General features: G+C 30.6%; 1 protein-coding gene across 3 annotated transcripts in view; it reads right to left on the minus strand.

The window, feature by feature from the left end:
* Window positions 1-15,506, minus strand: part of LOC139527339 (sphingomyelin phosphodiesterase 4-like) — a 29,501-nt gene extending 13,995 nt beyond the window's left edge. The window contains exons 1-11 of one of the 3 annotated variants that reach the window (XM_071322725.1): window positions 15,402-15,506; window positions 11,151-11,234; window positions 10,086-10,301; window positions 8,844-8,940; window positions 7,635-7,842; window positions 7,333-7,477; window positions 6,667-6,738; window positions 5,753-5,767; window positions 4,495-4,530; window positions 1,412-1,557; window positions 709-799 (exon numbers count right to left, since the gene is read on the minus strand). In XM_071322725.1, coding sequence (XP_071178826.1) covers window positions 709-799; window positions 1,412-1,557; window positions 4,495-4,530; window positions 5,753-5,767; window positions 6,667-6,738; window positions 7,333-7,477; window positions 7,635-7,842; window positions 8,844-8,940; window positions 10,086-10,301; window positions 11,151-11,234; window positions 15,402-15,428 — 1,137 coding nt within the window. In that variant the 5' untranslated portion in view covers window positions 15,429-15,506. The remainder of the gene's footprint in view (window positions 1-708; window positions 800-1,411; window positions 1,558-4,494; window positions 4,531-5,752; window positions 5,768-6,666; window positions 6,739-7,332; window positions 7,478-7,634; window positions 7,843-8,843; window positions 8,941-10,085; window positions 10,302-11,150; window positions 11,235-15,401) is intronic. The other 2 variants (XM_071322726.1, XM_071322728.1) reach the window with 2 other exon arrangements.
* Between the last annotated feature and the right edge of the window lie 826 nt (window positions 15,507-16,332).

A 16,332-nucleotide genomic window follows, 5' to 3' on the forward strand; every position in this document is an offset into this window, starting at 1 on the left:
TTTCTGATTATAATTTACACATTTTTTTGTATTAACTCTGCTTCATTATCATATTTATAAAACAACCAAAAAACAAATATTTATGGGGTTGAATATACAACTTGAAAGAATCAATGCTGACTTTCTGAGTAGGGGGTTAAGGGAGGGTTAGGATCCCACTAAGGCCATAAAAAAGATAGGTTTGTTTGCCCGAACCCTACCTACCCAGAAAAAAGCTGCCTACTCAAATTCTTTTATTGTCCTGATTTGAAGAAGTTTTTTTTAATCAGATAGGCATGAAGACTTATAAACACCTGATACTTCAATTTCTTTTTTTGAAAAAAAAAAGAAAATGCCTACCTACCTACCCACTGTCTCAACCTTTGGGCAAACCAAAATATTTTTAATTGTGGCCTAACATGTTTAAAACCGCCACATTCTGTATGTATGTGCATGTCCCAAGTCATAAGTAATTCACTGATTGTCATTTGTTTATCATTTATTTTTTGTGCAATAGTTAGGCCGCTAGTTTTCTCATTTGAATTGTTTAACACCGTCATTTTGGGGCCTTTTATAGCTGACTATGCAGTATGGGCTTTGCTCATTGTTGAAGGCCATACGGTGACCTATACTTGTTAATTTCTGTGTCATTTTGGTCTCTTTTTGAGAGTTGTCTCATTGGCAATCATACCACATCTTCTTTTTTTTAATACATATATTAAATCTTACCATTCTAAATGAATTGTCTAGAGGCCATCTGTCAAAACTGTGTCTAAGGAAGGCATACATGTTCTTCTGTAACATATTGGGTATAATGGACCTAGGAGAATAATATGTACAAGACTTTCAAACAAAAATAAATCACAAAAAGTTCTGGTAACTTTGTACTAATTATATGTGTTACAATAATATATATCCATATAAAACCATGTCCCAAAGATCTTAAAAAGAATCCCAAAAATTGTACAAGGTTAACTTTGCCTGTTGGAAATAGAAACCTTCTGTTATAAAACAAGTAAAACATACAGTAAATAATTTCATGGACAGTACATTTTCTGTTATTTGCCATTTATACATATTTGTAAGTATATATTGTTTACTGTTGAATAATCAAGTTTATAACTTATCCTTTATAAAATAGATAATGTCATTACAAAAATTGTGCTCAAGTTTTTTACGGAAGATCAAGGTTAAAATATCACGGTAACAATAAAAGAAAAATCAGTTTTACTTTAACAATTAAATCAAGTTAAAAAAAAGACAAATTTTCGTGCTGTTGAATATATCAGCATTGACCTTTGAAGACCCATTGGTGGCCTTGGCCTGTTTTCAGCTCTTTGGTTGGGTTGTTGTCTCTTTGACAAATCCCTCATTTCCATCCTCAATTTAATTTTGAATTTATTTCGGATACTAGTACTGTTATATTAATTACCTTTTAAACTCATCCAATGGTGACATGGGGTGTGTTTGATAGGGTGAAGGAATGATATCATGTGATGCTGTGTTAACAAAATGGTGGACATGTTTTATCATCATCCTGACAAGTCTGACATGCTCCAAACTTGGCATGAAGTGTTCCTGAAAAAAGTAAAAAGTCACATGAAAAGTTTTATTGAAATGCATCACTAGTATGTGTATTCTTACATTATAAAACATACATTTGAAGTATTATGGCAAAAAATGGTGGAGCGCAAAATTTTTAAGCAGACCAATCTGATATGATCTAAAATGACACATAAAAAAAAAAAAAAATTATAAAAATACATGTACAGCAATACTGTCTGAAAAAGTTTTAAAACGAAAACTAGAAATAAATTTAAAAACTCTACTATTAGAAATACTGTACAAAAAGGATTTTCCAAATTACAAATGTACTCATTAAGCATTTTGGTAAGTTTGTGGTTTATTTAATCTGTGAAAGGTGCTGTCAGATGCTAAAGTAGACACATGAAATAACTATAGAAGAAATATATTTTAGTTTTGTTTCCATAGAACAGTTAATTTTTGAAGGATAAACAAAAATTCAAGATAAATACTTGTAACTTTAAAAAGAATGAACTTCTATTAAATGTATATCAATAATATTTTTTTTACTTTAATATTTTATGATTTGACTAACATTAACTAATATACTAAATATGACATTATCCCATGCAAAGAATCATTTCATCAGGAATTTAGATATTTAAGAAAAAAGAAATTTTTCAGATTGTTCACAGCATTCTCTTCCGAAACGTTAAATTCAATGCATTATGAACTTTCCTATCAATAGGATTCTCAAAGCATAACTTAATACTGTTCCAAATGACCAGACAAACATACAATCTGTTCCTTATATAGGTGTTGAAAGCCAACATTAAGACTGCTTCTTTTGTTGTGGTGTTGCATTACTGTCCCAGTTTAGGGGAAAAGTTTGGCACCATCTAACTAGTTAAACCCCACCATATTTGCTATGTGTTGTCCCAAGTCAAGAACCTGTAAATCAGTATTTGTCATTTTTTGCTGGTTTTTTTCGTTTTTTTTTTTATTAGTTTGTACATTAATTAGGCTGTTGATTTTCTCTATTGAATTGTTTTACATTTGTGATTCAGGGCCTTTTGTAACTGACGATGCGGTATGGGCTTTGCTCATTGTTGAAGGCAATACAGTGACCTATAGCTGTTAATTTCTCATTGGCAATCATATGACATCTTTTTTTTATATTGAAGTATCTACCTAATGTCAGAGCTTCTGTTTGTTAGCTTATGTATAATTAATTAGACTCAACTGTCATAAAGGGATGCCTTGAGCTTGCCTGAATTTTACTTTCAACAATAGATATGTATGATCTTAATATTGATCATGGTACACTACCATATTGAGTATAATTCCACTTTTCCCAAACATGTCATGTGCTACTAACTATTATTTTACATTATTCACCAATATATTTGATTAAAGCGTGCAAAGTATAATAAATGTTTGAAAAAAATATAGAAAGTGTAATAAACTTTCTGTCAGGGATTCTTTAGCCATTTCCAATAGGTATACTTTACTCCTGCTGTAGATTTGATCAACTGCTGGGATAAACCAGAATGCTCAAAAAGCCAGGAACCCTTGGGAGCATGCCAGTTCAAAGTGAGAACATTTATGAGTATTTAGATATTTCTTACTTAAGGTAGATCATAAGTAAATATTTTTGGAGACAGAATTTTCTTATACTTAGCCAGAATGAAGATTTTAATATGCTCTTTTCAAATATATAATAAAAAGGAGGGGTCACCGTGCTATTTTTCAAGCTATGAGTCGTTGAATATTGTCTAAATTTGGTTAGATTGTTCATGGGAAAACACATTTGTGTGCATAAAAAAAAATATATGAGATAGAATTTTTAAAAAAGTTGTAAAAGATAGGTTTTGTAATATGTTTTAAGAAAATAAAAAGAAAAAATGGTGTCACCGAACTTGTTTTCTTGCTACAAGTAAAAAGAAAAAAATTCCCTATCTGTCCAGTATAAATTTTTTACTAAAAGAGTTATCTTCCCTTAAATGGCTCGTTTGAAACAAATGATTCTAAAAGCAAGAAAAATTATATTTGTTTAAATATTTTGGATTATACAATAAATTGCCAAGTTTTCTTTATATTATTAAACAGTCTTACCATTAAATTGCAAATCTGTCTTCAAATTTGCAGATTTAGGCAAATAACTAGACCGATTTTTTACTGCGATTGTTCAATCCAAGATGGCGGTATACCATGAACCTACCTTAAGATACTGAATCAAATTGTACATTAAAAACATTGTTCAGTCTGTTGCTCATGTACAAAACCAAGGTTGTATTCAAATAAAATGTTCTCAGACTGATTTAGGGCTGAAATATAACTTTTCCAGATGTCAAATATCTATTTTAAATGGTTCTACTTGACAGACTTGTTCAGTTTTGGGAGTAGGGGGCATAAACATATTTTTTGAATTGACTTATCCGACACTGAAAACAAATCAAAAGAAGAAATGACAATTCTTGTTGTCAGGCAGATTTATGGGCAGTTGCCTGAATCAAATCATTTAACCACAGAAACAACCAGTATAAATATTCTTTAAAGTGGCTGCTATACTGAGTTTCTTCATTTCAATATATTCAAATAACTAAACAAATATCATGCATGCACACATGTTTGTAAAAAAAAATCAAAATTTGAAAGTGGAAAAAATAATGAGTAGATGACAAACAAAATTATAGAATATGAAAACAACTTTCACTATATATACAGTAATACAAATGCACCACAAAACAAAATCTTGTAAGAAATTTATTAATTGAAATTTTTGAATTCTACCTTATAGTTATATTTATTAAAATCTTCACCTTAAAAAAACAGAAATCTATAAATCATTTATATCTCAAACACACATGTATATAATCAAGCATTTCACATTTAACAATCTCCTTGATCAACATAATCAATAATAAATAAGCAACAACGATGGTAAATAACTGTGCTAAGAAAAGCTGTATATATACATGCTTTACTTACAGTAAAATGACTAAATATATGCTGATGGCTCATATACTGAAATACATGTTCCTGATTATATATATATATATTTACTGTTCTTAGTTTCAAGTTAACACAACTTCATGGTAAACTACCTTTTAACTAAATTTCAACCCAATAAAGCTTAAGGTGGTACCTATTACTACAGGGAGATAACCCTGTAAAATCAGCTAAAAGTTTTAATCACGTTGTACTGTTAAGGAAGTATTAAGCTTCTCAATGATCAAAATTAGTGTTTGTCAAACTTGGATACAATGAAAATTTTCAGACAAAGTGTTTGGTTCAAGTTTTTTTGAATTTTTTATATTTTTGTCATAGGGTGAAAGTAAATATTTTGTCAAAATTTTATGAAAATCTAACGAGCCAAATTAATTTTAGTTAAGGTGTTAGGTACCATCTTAATGCAGGTTACACACCAATGGAAGACAGAGGACAAAATTACAAATACACAGATCAGAAAACCTAATGCCTTTATGCCTTCATAGCCAAAGCATGAAAAACATCTGTATTTAATCTTTATCACTATGCTTACAGTAGATTTAAAAAAAAACTAGAGATAATAAACAAAAATAAAAAGTAAAAACAGATACCAGGTTCTCATATTTCAATACTTCAACACATTTAAGTCATTTTAAATACCAGGTAGAGAGAAATTTGTTTTCTCAATGGAGGACCCAGCCTCCAACAGACATTCAATGTCTACTGTTTGATGAACTCTGTAGATGTAAACAAATTAGATTTTCATGATTATCCATGACTAAACAATAGAATTGATTTTTCATCAAAAACAACAATGAAAGCAGAACTTTTTCTGATATATTACTGATTACTTTTAACCAAGGTATAGCAGTCCAACTAATAGGTATTAGTAAAAATATTTTTAGCTAAATCTTAAAGAGTTTTTTAAAGAGGCACTAGCTGTCAAAATAATGTTAACCAATTTGACTAAAATTCACATATTTGATTTATAACATACTAAAACACATATTCAAATCATAACAAGTCTTAAATAAACAGTTTACATTGCATATACTAGATGATATATATAATTTGATTTCATTTTCTACGCTAAAGAATAAGTTTATTTTCACTTTCATTAAAGAATGATCAAAACGAATTAAAATAAAAATATTTTATGTATTTTGTAGCTAGTGCCCCTTTATGCATAAGACAAAAATAAACAGATCTGACTTGAAACAAATTCATTTAACTGATATGAAAAGTTTCATTAACTTACACCTTTCTTCTTAACCTTGGAAGAGAAATTAATATAACAATTTGACTCTTGAACCTAGCATTTAGGATGTTAACTACTCTTGTTTTAAACTTTTTGTCAGACATTCGAAAGTCTGTAGTTTTATCCATGTAGAGGCCAACCAAATATTTTGCCTCCCCTTCTTTTTATTTCTTAACTTAATTGCATATTGTTTAGAAAGCTATTTATGAAAATCTTATAAAATTCTTGTTATTTTTTTCATAGTTTTTGAAAGGATAAAGGTGTTAATGTTAAATGTATGAAAAATCTAGATAGAATCATTCCCCGCCTAATTTTCAATTGCCATATATCTCAAAAACAAAGGCATGGACCTTTAACTTTTTTCTGCTTTTTAGGTTCCTTTGTATACATATTATCAATTGATATTTCTTTTTTTAAATAGCTTGTTATTTTGAAACAGAGGAGCAAACATCCTTAAACAAATTACAGCTAGAAACTTTAATTAACATGTATTATTCACAATTTCTTACAATCCTGTGGCTTTGGTCTTTATAATACATCTTCAAAAACTACCCTAACTTCACTACATCTTTATGTACCTGTCCTGTACTTATCAGGAACCTTATTGTGTAGGTATACACCATTCCCTTTATAAATCTTCATTTTTAAAACAATCAAAAAGTGTAAAAAAGAAGTGAGTATTAAATCCAGGTACATTTATTTCTAAAGCAGTCTTTATATATTCTGAACAACCATAATTAAAAGGAGAAAAAAAAACCTATTTATCCCACTCTTTTACAATTAAAGATAACTTTTCTACATAAAAATAGGAAATAAAAAGAGAATTGGTAGATAATTCCTTCAATATCAATATAAAAGTACATAAATCATCATAAAAACTGTTAAGGGGAGATAACTCCTCCTTTACTACCTACCATGTGTGTTGGACTGATCATACTTTTGTCACTGTCTATTGCATTCTGATTCAACCAAAACTCTATAAATATCTGAAATAGACAACACAATCATGCTCATTAATGATGTTTCCTATTGTTTCAAATGATTAAACAATGATGTAACCATTTTACTTGAAATGATAATATAAATGTAATTTGAACATGTAAATGCAGATTTAGCGGGGCCAGGGCCCCCCTTTTGTGAGAAAAATTTGGTTGATTACATAAGGAATCATGAAGCATGACTCCAGAGAGTCCCTTCTTAGTCAAACAGTGGGTCTCCATTTATGAAAATTTCTGGATCCACTACTGACAAGGTTAGTTTCGAAGACCAAAAGGATGAGGGTAATTGCAACAAGAGCATGCCAGATGATGGAAGTTTTTAACAACCTTGAATGGCTATATACAGCCTTTGCACAGTTGGTGCCAGCCATGTCAGTCACCAGCCTTCTACTCTTTATATAACAGGCAAAAAAAAAGTGCATTTTTTTCTTTGATGTTATTCAAGTGGGTTAACTTAAATAATAAGCTCACGAATATTGGATCTTATAGACTAAATTATTTTCATGGTAGCTTTGCTTCTATGTGCAATATTACTTTGAACATGGCTGTTACAATCTGATCTCTCATCATGGTAAATTTTACCTGTAGTAATGTTTCTGACCTCCATACTTCAGCCTCACTCTGACCCAAAACTGATGAATTCTGGGAATGCTGTTTCTGTGATGCTATAAAACTAGCCTTTAATAATCCAAATGTTCTTGGACTTGTGGTGGTTTTTCCTCCAGGACTGAAATACAATATACAGTATAAACATCTATACATCATTTGATCTATTGTGTGATGGCAGTATATATCATTTAAAAAAGCACATTTACAATTTTTTTTCTTCCCCCCCCCCAATAAACTGTAACTACAGATGTATATACAATAGCAATCTCTCTTACCTGCACATCTTTGAATGTATCACAGGGCTTCTGATTGGTGACTGTTGATGCGGCACAGGTGGCAGTGTGGATTTATTAAGTGGCAAGAAATAGTTGAGATAATCATCTAATAAACATGGAAACAAGTTGTCTGTCAGGTTGTTCCAGGCTAAATTCTGCCAGTTTAACAAACAATGGGCAAAATGGAACATGTAATATTCAAATGCAGCTGTAATTATGTTAAGGCATAAATACATAACTATGGTTCATAAGTGTTTCTTATTTCTCGTTTTTTTATATAGATTAGACTGTTGGTTTTCCCATTTGAATTTTTTGACACTTGTAATTTTTGGGGCCCTTTATAGCTTACTGTTTGGTGTGAGCCATAGCTATGTGTTGAAAACGTATTTTGACCTAAAATGATTTACTTTTACAAATTTGTGACTTGGATGGAGAGTTAGTTGTCTTATTGGCACTCATACCACATCTTCTTATATCTATGTCTGTTCAAATATTCTATTCTTCATGCATGACTTTAAATCTCTTAACTATATTCAATTACAATAAGAACAGCAAAACTCCAATGTTGTTTTAAGATTTTCAAAGTACAAATGAAGTAAATTTACCTGAATAGATGTTAACCTTATAGAGATGGGACAAAAAAAAAAAAAAAAAAATTCTTAACTTAAGTTTGCAATTAAATTACAAAATTTAAAGAAAGAAAGAATAGAATTAGAATACCCACATCTAAACGTAATATATAAAAGGTATTTTTAAGTTCATCAACTTTACATTATGTTTTTACTGAATAAACAGCTAAAGGCATGCGGCAACTAAATTCCTATCAAATTACTTAAGGTGGTACCCAACACTTTAACCAAAATTAATTTGGCTCGTTTAATTTTCTTAAAATTTTGACAAAGTATTTACTTTGACCCTTTTACAAAAATATAAAAATTTCAAAAAATTTGAACCAACCGTTTTATCAGAAAAATTACACTGGTTATATAGCAGTTTGACAAACACTTATTTTGATCATTGAGAAGCTTGATATTCCTTTAAAAACACAATGTAATTAAAACGTTTAGCTAATTTTACAGAGTTATCTCCCTGTAGTGTTAGGTACCACCTTAAGATGATACATAACCTATACTACAAAGCATTGTAAACACAACAATGCTGATTAAAACAGTGCCCTTACTACATGTACTACCAATATATAAAGGATACAAAGGAGTATTAGATGTGAGCCATATCCCTGTGTCTGTAATTTATTGATGTAGAAATATGGTATGTTTCCTTCTTCTATTATCTGTCTAGACGGTCCCTGAAATCAGAAAAATAAAAAAAAAAATGTAAATTCAGAAATTATTGTGTGCATTAGTGATTTTTGAAGAATTGACCAAAATGCGAGATTAATTATTGCGATTTCAGAAAAAGTTACGTGCAGATTGTATGTAGTAGTATCAGATATTAGAATGTGAGTTTTTATTATTGCGTTGCTCAAGCAGTCCCATTATTTGCATTAATAAAAACTTAACAATAATTTCTGAATTTACAAAAAATGATTTACAGTGAAATAAATTGAATATTGGCCATGTTGGCATTGCCAGTTCAAAAAAAATTCACATGAGATTTTCTTAAATAGTAAAACCAAGTTGCAAAATTCCAAGAGCCATCAATACCAAGAAGGGAAATGTGCAGACATACCCTTTATTGTGAGTTTCAATTATCACGGTAAAAGGGCAGACATACCCTTTATTGTGAGTGTCAATTATCAAGGTAAAAGGGCAGACATACCCTTTATTGTGAGTGTCAATTATCAAGGTAAAAGGGCAGACATACCCTTTATTGTGAGTGTCAATTATCAAGGTAAAAGGGTAGACATACCCTTTATTGTGAGTGTCAAGAAGGGAAAAGGGCAGACATACCCTTTATTGTGAGTGTCAAGAAGGGAAAAGTCTCATGTAACAATTAAACCTTCTGCCTTACTATGTACTTAATCTATACAGTCTACCAACTTACAAGTCTCATGTAACAATTAAACCTTCTGCCTTTCTATGTACTTAAAAGGAAAGACAGATTTCATTGAGCCACAACTCCTCTGAAACCATACAAAGTTATAAATATGTGTGATATGACTGTAAATGTAGTATTCTGTACTTCCTAAATTGTCTTTGAAACATTCTTTTTCCACAGAAAACTCCATTTTAAAAAAAAAGAAAATATCCAAATTCGAAGACTGTTATCGATTCTTGTCTTATATGCTTTTGCGAGTGCAGCTTAGTCTACTTTCTTCCCTAGAAATTTAAAACACTGGCCCAATTGTACCTGATTTTGCGGGCAGCTTCTAGTAATTTATAATGTAGTGCAGCGGAAATATATACGCACATCTTCCCTACAATACTTACTGGTGTATATATATGATGAAGAGAAACTTCACACACACATCTTCCCTATAATAGAACTTACCGGTATATGATGAAGTGGAAATTCATACATCAGAGTGACATCTGTTTGAAGATTATATACAAGACTCAGCAATGGACCTTCTGAACCAAGGAATCTCCTGGCACATTCAAACTCTTGTAGATTGTATCCTCGACTAATCGAGTGAAGCTGCCAACCCACTTCTGATCCAAACCCAAATATATTGGATAATATTGATGGCAGTGCATTCTTTAATTCCTGAAATCAAAACCAAATCACAAGAATTCGAAAAACATGAAATCAACAACAAGAACAACACAATGTTTGCAGGTTTGTGAGTGATTTCCTTTTGCCACTTTCATGCATAGAAAAATAAATTTGAATATAAATTGTTGCAAATATATCAAACTATTTACCGAGGTTACTCCTTTCATGAAAATATCTACTTTTTAATTTGTGTACCTCTTTCAGAGACTGGGTTCATGGGGTTCTAAGGACGTTTAAACGCTAGTCCAGGGACTCATAATTTTTGGTAATTGTGTTTCAGACAGTTAGAATATTTTTCTATTGCTATATAATTTACTCTAGAGCAAAGAACTGAATTTAGAATATTTTTAAACATCTTTCTATGAAATGATAACATGTGTGCTCAGTCAATCATTTAAAAATTTAAATGCATCTATGGAAAACGAATATTGGTACCCCTTTAGTGAGAACCCTGAGAGGGTTATAATATAATACAATATATCAGGGAAGGAAATTAAATTTTTCATGTGGTAGTCCAGTGTTATAGAATCAAGCAAAAAACAGATAAAACTCTGTAGCTCAGATCAAATTTGATGGCTACTGTGCCCCAGAGAATTTTCATTCTGCATTAAAACATATATATAAAGAGGAAGAGGTTGTTTGATTGCCAATGAGACAACTCTCTACAAGAGACCAAATGTATTGTAAACATTTAGCTTATCTTTTGTCACAAATTAGTACCAGTGTTCCAGCTAGGCTGTTCACAGGCCTGTCCGCCCCCTTTTCTGAGTGCCACCCTGTGCCCTTTTTACAGTTTCCAGGGTGCCCTGCCTTATTGAAGATCGGTTTCATATACTGTACCTGTGTTCCTGCTGAATGTATTATGTTCTCTATCTCACTGCATCTCTGTAGTAAAGGTCTGGAGTAGGCCAACTGTAGTCTAGACTATAACAGAAAATACTTTAGTTTTAACACATGTGGATCAGTAATTAGACATGTTAGATGTAAAGTTTAATATTTGGTATAGTAAAGGTCTGGAGTAGGCTAACTGTAGTCTAGACTATAACAGAAGATACTTTAGTTTACACACATGTGGATCAGTAATTAGACATGTTAGATGTAAAGTTTAATATTTGGTAAGTGTTTCTTGTATGTATTTAGATCTGTTGTTACATCTCTGTAGTAAAGGTCTGGAATAGGCCAACTGTAGTCTAGACTATAACAGAAAATACTTTAGTTTTAACACATGTGGATCAGTAATTAGACAAGTTAGATGTAAAGTTTAATATTTGGTAAGTGTTTCTTGTATGTATTTAGATCTGTTGTTACATCTCTGTAGTAAAGGTCTGGAATAGGCCAACTGTAGTCTAGACTATAACAGAAAATACTTTAGTTTTAACACATGTGGATCAGTAATTAGACAAGTTAGATGTAAAGTTTAATATTTGGTAAGTGTTTCTTGTATGTATTTAGATCTGTTGTTACATCTCTGTAGTAAAGGTCTGGAATAGGCTAACTGTAGTCTAGACTATAACAGAAAATACTTTAGTTTTAACACATGTGGATCAGTAATTAGACATGTTAGATGTAAAGTTTAATATTTGGTATAGTAAAGGTCTGGAGTAGGCCAACTGTAGTCTAGACTATAACAGAAAATACTTTAGTTTACACACATGTGGATCAGTATTCAGCTATAAAGTTAAATATTTGTTAAGTATTTCTTATACATTGAGATCTGAACATTGTTACATCTATATTCATGATATTAATTTGTTTTACATTATTAACTGTTCATATCAAGAAAAAAGAGTGTCTTTTTATTCACAAAGGCACAACTACCTGAATTTTTATCTATAAATTAATTGAAAATAGGCCAAAAAAATAAATTTATGATTATTCATTGTACATGTACAAAAAATGTAGTCCTATTTTCAAATTTATCCTTGTGTGATGTGTTTTCATACTAATAACAATGTTCACTAATTAAGGTTTTCACTGTTGAGTTGTCATCGTTTTTGTTCATGTGTGTACTCAAATTTTAAAAGCTAGTTCTGTTGAATGATTTTATGTATCTAGATTTTTTTTGTCAAGTTTTACTATGATTTATAACTGTTTCTGATTACTTTGCAATTTTTGTATTATGAAGCAAAAATTGAATCAGTACACGAACAGGAAATGACTTTAAAATCCAGAAATGAGTAATATCTAATGTCGTGGTTCTGGTGATCCTTTGAATCATAAATAAAAAGGTTATTAAATACTTTCCAGTACTAAAAATAACTAGTAAATAGCTTGATCTCAAAAAGCATGTTGAACCCCGCTGCATATTTGCCTTTGTCTTGTATGATTTTTTATTTTAGTTTCTTATGTATAACTTAGAGTTTAGTATACGACATCCATTATCACTGAACTAGTATATATATATATTTGTTTAGGGGCCGTCTGAACGCTGTCTCCGGTGTGGGAGTTTCTTGCTGCATTGAAGACCTATTGGTGACCTTCTGCTGATGTCTGTTCTATGGTCGGGTTGTTGTCTCTTTGACACATTCCCCATTTCCATTCTCAATTTTTTTTTAATTTGGTTGATGTTTCATGTGCTAAAATTGCAACATTGTGATTTTTTTTCAAGATTAGATTTACACTAGGTTTCCACAAAGAACATTACTTTTTAGAAAATAAAATGCAGTTTTCAAAGTTTGGGATTAAATGTAAAAAGTTAAGACTGTTTTAATTTTTATGTATCAAGGATGTATAAAAAGAATTTTCAATAGCATATTGAATATTAAAATGTATTTTGAAAAACCATTTTATATAAGAACCATGTAGTTTTAACTCGCTGGTTTGTACTAAAAATGACCAGACAGTCACTTGTCTTGATGATCAAGTGTCTAACAGGCAAACGATAGTGTACTTCATGTTACCCTTCAGAATTTTTCTCAACAACCATTCTAGTGAAGCGTAATTTTGACATTGAATAAAAATGACTGACCCAGTTTAATTTAGTTGAATTAGTTCTTACATGTAAATCTGTAAAAACGACTTTGAAAATGTATATATATATATTTGTCACTTTATAGTGTTGTTGTTGTTCCGAAATACAGTCAGGGGAACTACTTGTAGAAGTTATTTTTAATTACTTGAAAAAGTTATTAATATACTTATATAAGTAAATTTGTAGGCTACTTATACAAGTGAATTTTATTTACTTGTATAGGTAAAAAAAAATTGGCTGAGTTATGTCCCTTAGACATTCAGATTTTTTTACTTGTATAAGTAAAAAAGTCATCCTATCTTCTTTTATTGAATTCTTAAGATTTCATGGGCAATGAAAATCCCATTTGTCTTTTATCTACAGAACACTGCTCATTTACAAGCCCCCAAGGAGCAATTTTTGAAGGCCTTGCGCAATCAATTTCTTAGTTGAATTAATAAGATGAAACATTGAACTCTAATTGAAAAATATGAGCTAACCTGGGAAAAATCATTAAAGCCCTGATTTTGCATCTCAAAACTAGAGAATTTTTGTAGGATTGAAAGAAAAATTTACTTACAAGTACAAGTAAATTTTTGAGAAAATTAAAGGGAGATTATTCAAACATTATTAATTAACTTATATGTGTATATTTTTTTTTACAATCTTCAAGTAAATAAAAACAACTTGTACAAGTAGTACCCCTGACTAAAATAGAAACTGAAAAACACACCACAATTTAAGTGTGTGAAATCAAAGTCAATAAAATGTTTTTTTTTTAAAAACATATTACATACGAAGACATATGACACAACGATATGTTTGTTCCTGAACATTTCCAATGCCATTGTTATTAGGACTGATTGTTCAATGTAGTCATGAGGTCATAAAATACAAATTGAAATTGGTTTACATGTGTATACCATAATTATGTTGCAGGTAATTCAGGCAACTCAGTGCCTGTTGTCATGAAAAGTGGAATACAAATTATAAACAGATACTGTGCAGTCCAGTGTATCCGCGCACCTTAGACTTATGACTTCACTTCATTCAACTGATAAAACAAATAATTGGATAATATTGTGTGAATACATTCATAACATACTTTTATTTAATAAAATTATCAGTTTGTAGGGTTTCACTCTCAAGTTTTTGTGTAATGTGTGTCCAAAATTGGGAAACCCCTGTTCTAAAAGTTCCTCCAATGTCCAGTGATTTCGTGCATGCCTTCCAAATCTAGCTTTTTTTTAATAGAGGAAAGATTTGCTGCTACAAAAGGTAACTAAATTCAAATCAAGCACACTGCCAAGGATGCAGAGCAAAAATTAATTCAATCTGATAAAAATTTTACTTAAGGGAGCTACCATTTGATTTTTATGGGGGGGGCTAGGATGAAAAATTTTGTCCTGCATTTTTATTTAGTTGTAATCTCTGTCCTGCCTTTTTATTTTTCACTCTATTCGGTCCTGCCTTTTTTTTTTTTTTAGTTGATCATGACTTTTTTTTTTGCAAGTGTCTCATCCTGCCTTTTTTTTTTACTCAAAATTCCTGTCCTGCCTATTTTTTTCAAATTTCATCCTAGCCCCCCCATAAAAATCAAATGGTAGCTCCCTAAGTAAAACAAATTTTATCTGATGGTGTTTATTTTTCTAATGGACAGAGGCCAAATATTGTAAATCATGGGATTACAGTTCTTATTTCAATCTTGAACTTATCAATTTTAATTTTAATTGTTTTTTATCCCTTCGGAATGCTAAAACAATAACGAGAACAATTTTATTTGTGTTACAGTGTTGATATAACGAAATCAGCTAATGCACAGTATGACCGGCTGCACGGACACAGAGGACTCCACTATAAAGACTTTTATAAAGGCATTTTTTTAAGGCTAAAGACAGCATGTCCTCAATGGATCTCTCTCTTTTAAGATTCAAAAATACATGTTTATAGTTGGTGTATGAGTGGTCCCAACATGCTTGACTCATGAACACAATGTCAATAAACATGATAAACACCAAACCAGATATTTTTTTAGAGAACCCTAGCCCTAGGCCTTGGCTAGCTAAAATATCACCAAAACACAGAAAAAAAATAACTGTCCAGGCTAAACCATATTTATAAAACCCCTCCTAAAAACTAACCAAGACAGAGTTGCCAGTAGTTGTCATTTCCCTCAATTTTCAATTTTATGTTTTCTGTCCAGGTCAAGGGAGGTAATCAAAAGAAAATGCTAATTTAAGGACATTAAATATTTGTTCTTGCTTCTTCTAATGCTGATCGAATTAGTTTTAAGCCTTTTGTTTTTGAGATTATTTCTTTCATGAGAGCTTTAAAAAGGGAAAAAATATTCAAAACCCCTGAAAAGATTATTTGATAATGGAAAAAAAGTGTACGTTCGTCCGGGACATGACTGTTGGATTTTAGCATATTCTTATGGGAGGGTCTAAAACGCGGAAATGGAAAACGCGGAAGTGAAAAATGAGTGTATTATAACTAATATCTTTGGAACCGCTAAAGCTAAGTTAATAAATAAAACTGATTTTGAAAGCTAATATAATAGTCTATAAGATAAAATTAAAAAAATATATATTTGAATATGTTTTTATATCGAAAAGTTGACCGGAATACTTTCTTAGTGTGACTCTGGCAACACATTTTTGAACATTAAAACTTAAATTCACGAAAAAGCATATAACCCGGTCAAAGTCTGTAAATTGGTTCTAAAAGATATTTAAATGACAAATAATATGATATAAAGAAAAAAATAAATATATTACTATAAAAGGGCAAAAAGTTGACCGGAAGGCCCCCTTGTACACAAATATTGAAGTGAAATTTTCAACTTTGAATTAAAATTCACAAAAATATAAAAAGCCCGGTCAAAGTCTGTCAATTGATTCTTAAAGACATTTAAATGACAAATGATATGATATAAAGAAAAAAATAAATATATTACTATAAAAGGACAAAAAATTGACCGGAACTCATCCTGGTATACAAATATTGAAGTGAAATTTTCAACTTTAAATTAAAATTCACAAAAATATAAAAAAAAAAACGGTCAAAATCGAG

Source organism: Mytilus edulis, chromosome 6 (assembly GCF_963676685.1).
Source record: "Mytilus edulis chromosome 6, xbMytEdul2.2, whole genome shotgun sequence".
NCBI lineage: Eukaryota > Metazoa > Mollusca > Bivalvia > Mytilida > Mytilidae > Mytilus > Mytilus edulis.